Genomic DNA, 4,978 nt, shown 5'->3' with positions numbered 1-4,978 from the left:
ATCTGACAGATACTTAAGAGCGTAAAGGTGATCCAATAATTAGGTTCTTATGTATCACATACCTTCGAAGAGTGTTGATTTGACTTTTACCTAAATCATCAGCATCTGACAGATACTTAAGAGCGTAAAGGTGATCCAATAATTACGTTCTTATGTATCACATACCTTCGAAGAACGTTGATTTGACTTTTACCTAAATCATCAGCATCTGACAGATACTTAAGAGCGTAAAGGTGATCCAATAATTACATTCTTATGTATCACATACCTTCGAAGAACGTTGATTTGACTTTTACCTAAATCATCAGCATCTGACAGATACTTAAGAGCGTAAAGGTGATCCAATAATTACGTTCTTATGTATCATATACCTTCGAAGAGCGTTAATTTGACTTTTACCTAAATCATCAGCATCTGACATCGTAACCAATTTTAAGAAAAACAATTATTATACTTTATTAGTACGTGTAAGCTATGCAAAGAAAACTGAAGGCCAGATGAGAATTATTTTTTGCAAATTTATGATATTTTTGCCACGAATGCCTACTGCTGTCTGTTTCTTAAAAATACCTTTTAATTTCAGCCTAAACTTTCAATTCCTCTTCTATCTACCCCCTGAACAATTGGACAATTGTTTTAATCTTCCAAATTTCTCTTAATTTGTCCATTGCGACTCAAAATATGAGGTGTGTAAAAATTGCATTTAAGATATTTATTTTACAAGTAGCTGCCCAAGAAACTTTACATTCAACACCAGGACTCGTTGGTTGGGCTGGACAATGAGACACGACTAAAACACTACCACGATATTGCAGTATACTGTGTATAGTACTTTTAAGACTTTTCTTCTGTAAAAATGATTCGTCAGAATTTGTTGTTAAACAATATTATACAAAAACTTCATCCTATCATTAAACTATACTCCAAATCAGATCTTATCAGGCCTACTAAATAAATCCTGCCATGAACCACAACTAAAACAAACAAAGAATGTCAAGCAGCTGTATTTTGTAAATGAATGAAGTCAATAAATATGTTATTGGAATGAGGTTTTTTGTTGTAAATGAATTTGAAATACATCTGAAGGCAACTGAAAGCCACATTATGGACCAAGATATGTTACTATCAAGAAAAATAAAACCTGAACTAAACTTAACCATCAAGAAGCTGTAATTCTTGCTGCATAAACATTATGGAGAAATTAAATACGAGGTCTTAGTTGCAAACTTTCTATAACACAATTACTTACATATTAACCCAGATCATTAAGGTTGATATTAATTCACATATGGCATCAGGACCCATGTGTGTGGGTCTTCCTGGCTTTGGTGTGATTCATAGGAAACATATTTTTTTTTTTATTTATGGTTCTATTTAGTAGGACCTGATATAAGCTAACACTTTAAAGGATAGTAAGAATGGCTATTATTCAAACAAATATTCTCTAAACTGACCACAATCTTGAGAGAGGACTCCACTGCATCTTGTGTTCTTTTATCACTACTTCCTGGATAACTCCCGTCACACCTGGGACATTCTGACTTCTGAGTGGAACTGAATCCGAACCTTGTACTACACCCTGTACCACGGCATATGCAATCTTGGAATCTTTGTGTTCCCTTACAAGACCTTTCAGGTTGCTGGTCAAGTCTAAGCATGGTGCAGTCTGGAAGAATTATTACCACAAAATGAGTTACATGTCTGTGGTAAATACTTATCAAAATATATATAACAAAATTTGGTACAACCAGTTCATTTCCATGTATTTATTTTAGTGAACTGATATCTAGAATGCTTCCGATAAAAAAAATTTGAGATCGTTATAAAGTATTTTACATTTCATAGCTAATATTCTAGAACCACATTTCGTATATTATATAGTCTTTCTTGTATGTACTAACCCTGATGAAGCCACAAAGGTGAAACGTTGGTTAAAATAAAAAGTAATTTTATAATTACCTGGAATATAAAGGTAGTTTTTTTTCTCTCTAACCCTTTTATGAAATAGTTATTATATATAGTTACAAGCAACAATGGGACCAAATTGTATTATAATTCCAGGAATGTTTTTCTTATTAAGGCTCTGTATTAGAAATTCACAAGTTTTGGCATCTAATTAAGATAAAATAGGAAGTTTACAGAAAACCACTTCAATCATCATGTGCACCACTGTTTGAGAAAACAACAAATAAATATTTTGTTTTAATACAGGTACGACATTCCGATCAGTGGTGTGCTTATTCTCAAGTACACTAATACTTATAATCAGTAAGTGAACTAAAAAAAAAAAAACTACAAACAGTGGTGAGGACCTGGATAAACTAAATGCAAAAGAAAAGTAAGATACAGAGAAAACTGTCACGTAGGAACAAAATACAGAAGTAGTTGTAAGGTTAGGCTTAATTGTTACTATCGTAATGTTAGAAATATAGGAAATGAGCATAGAAGTAGTTATAAGGTTAGGCTTAATTGTTACTATTGTAATGATAGAAGTAAAAGAAACAAAACATTTGATTTTAAAGCACTAGTCTGAATGGACGATTTTGATATAATGGGATTATCTGAAATTTGATTAAATGTAGAGAATTTTGATGACGGGTATTTCTTTGAAATACAGTTATGGGTCATCTAATAAAAATAGTGTTTTGAAAAGAAGGGAAGGAGTTGCTTGATAGTGAGGTGATGGAATATATCTGGGTTTCTATTAGTAGATATAGGGGGAGAAGGCTTTTAGTTGGAATTCGCTACAGACCACCATATATATATAGCAATATTATCATGAAAACTTTTCAACGAAACATCTTTTACTAAGAATTCTAATGATGAATATGATATTTATACTATTTACAATAATATTAATACACTGAATGCCGTAACTAACTAAACTGAATTTCTTTCTTGAATATTGTAAAAATTGTCAACACCATTAAATAATTGAGCAAGCCACCCAGCTCACTGTTCATCTTACCATGAAAATTACCTCAAACTGCCTTTAATTGCATACAAAACCATAATTATTATAGTCAGGAAAGCAAAAATGGAACAAAAGGGCATGGGGCAAAGATATTTAAAAAGCACAGTACTTCAACTTTTGTTGGGTCTATTTTTTGCAATGGGCCTGGTGGTGTAACTCCACCAGTCTCCATCTTAATATGGTAGTGCTTGTTATCAATGAACTTTATAATCTCTCAGAATATTCTCTTCTTGCTTACAAATTCAGTTCCTTTATATAAAACCATATACTTGCTCTTTTCCCCACAGATAGGGGTAAGAAAAAAAATATTATTAGTTATACTTCTTTTTTTTTTTTTACCTAACTTATGATCAGAGCAAGCCACTTACTGTTAAAGCAAAGCTTAAAAAAAAGCAATCTGTTGAGTTTAGTGTCAAATTTATTATTAAATGCTTTGCTTAAAAATAATACTCAAAAACTTACTGTAAGATTTCTTGAAATTTGCAGATTTCAAACCTTTGTGATATATAATGGACTTCAAAGTTTGAAATCTGCAAATTTTAACTTAAGAAATCTTACACTTACAGCAAGTTTTTAGTAGGATTTTTAAGCAAAGGATTTAATAAGTTTAACACTAAACTCAAGAGATTTTTGAGTTTTGAATAATTATGAATGAAATTTTAATACCTTTTTCAACTAAAGTACAAATCGTAAAGCTTTAAATTTTAAAATACACAGATGCTTTGAAGTTAGTCTAAGCACAACATTACCTTAAGTGCTTCTGTATTCTTTACTGCACCACGATAAAATTTATAGAATGTTCCAAACAGAACCAAATCAATTCCAAAACATATCAGCTCACCCATAAACATTTTTAAATTTGAAAAGTTTCGAATACGATGAAAGCCGCTACACAATATCTAAAATTGTCTGCTGACTATTTTAAATTTACTTCAATACTAATACTATGGTTACTAGTAAATCTACCTCTAGCGTAACAGGCCTAGCAAGTTACATAGACTGTATTTCCATTTCAACTTAGTTCAGCGTTCCAAATATCACTCACTTAAGTTTACAACCTTTTTTTCTTAAACGGGCAAGTTAAAAATAAAATTCCAGCTTATGCTTTAGAAGGAGACAAGTTTAAAAAATAATAACTTTAAAAACCCGGAAATCCCGAACGTATAACATTTAAAAATCAAACAAACAAAATGAAATTCAAATATCCAGCTCAATCCGATACCAATGAAGTATTACATCAGCCTCTTCTAATCGCAAACTCAAAATTAATATTGTACTACTATACAAAAGCGTAACTATAAAGTGCAAAGTTTAACATGGAATCAGATTTCCCTTTATTTTAAACATAAAAGAAACGTTATTAAAATTTATTTGAGTTTCTTTTAATTCCAAACTCTTAAATATTGTGAGATTCATTTACCATTATGTATGGATATTGTAACAATAAAACTAGAAAAAATTGTTTCAACAGCGAGCATTGAAAAAAATGCGTGACACAAATATTTGTGACATAATTAACCCTAGAATGCAGTTCTAGGTTCAAAAACCTGCAGGATTTTTGTTTTGCAATAATTCTATTATAAATGCACATGCTGCTATGACCCTCCTTCTGTTCTTCTACAATTTGGTGACAAATATTTCTGTAGGAGTCATCTTTTTTTTTTTTTTTTTTTGAGCAAATATACAATATTACTTGTACGTATTTGACCACTGGAACAGTGTAAAGTATTTCAGAACTGCACCATTAGGTTAAAATTTGGTAACTGGTTTTTCAATCTGAACAGCAGCTTATGGCCCTATATGACACATGGTCGAAACAGCCAATTCAAAGACCTCCAAGGTTAATCTGTAGCCATCCCTAATTTAGATTGTCTGATAAGAGGGAGGCCAATAACTCAGCTTTCTATGCCGCCTACTCTTAATATTGTTCACTATCTGCTCGTTTGTTAATTTCAAGTTCTTTCTTAATTAAAACTAGTTTATTCTTTCTTGATACAACTTCTT

General features: G+C 31.3%; 1 protein-coding gene across 1 annotated transcript in view; it reads right to left on the bottom strand.

Moving 5' to 3' along the window:
- The window catches only part of LOC106473107 (mitochondrial ubiquitin ligase activator of nfkb 1-A-like), a 6,187-nt gene extending 1,964 nt beyond the window's left edge, over positions 1-4,223 (bottom strand). Inside the window, exons 1-2 of the mRNA XM_013933788.2 lie at positions 3,724-4,223; positions 1,455-1,666 (exon numbers count right to left, since the gene is read on the bottom strand). Of these exons, the coding sequence (XP_013789242.1) occupies positions 1,455-1,666; positions 3,724-3,825 (314 nt within the window). The 5' untranslated portion in view covers positions 3,826-4,223. The remainder of the gene's footprint in view (positions 1-1,454; positions 1,667-3,723) is intronic.
- Positions 4,224-4,978: the final 755 nt, after the last annotated feature.

The sequence above is a fragment of the Limulus polyphemus genome, unplaced genomic scaffold, assembly GCF_000517525.1.
Source record: "Limulus polyphemus unplaced genomic scaffold, Limulus_polyphemus-2.1.2 Scaffold5889, whole genome shotgun sequence".
NCBI lineage: Eukaryota > Metazoa > Arthropoda > Merostomata > Xiphosura > Limulidae > Limulus > Limulus polyphemus.
The sequence above is the reverse complement of the archived record's forward strand: the minus strand, read 5'-3'. Positions and strand labels throughout refer to the sequence as shown.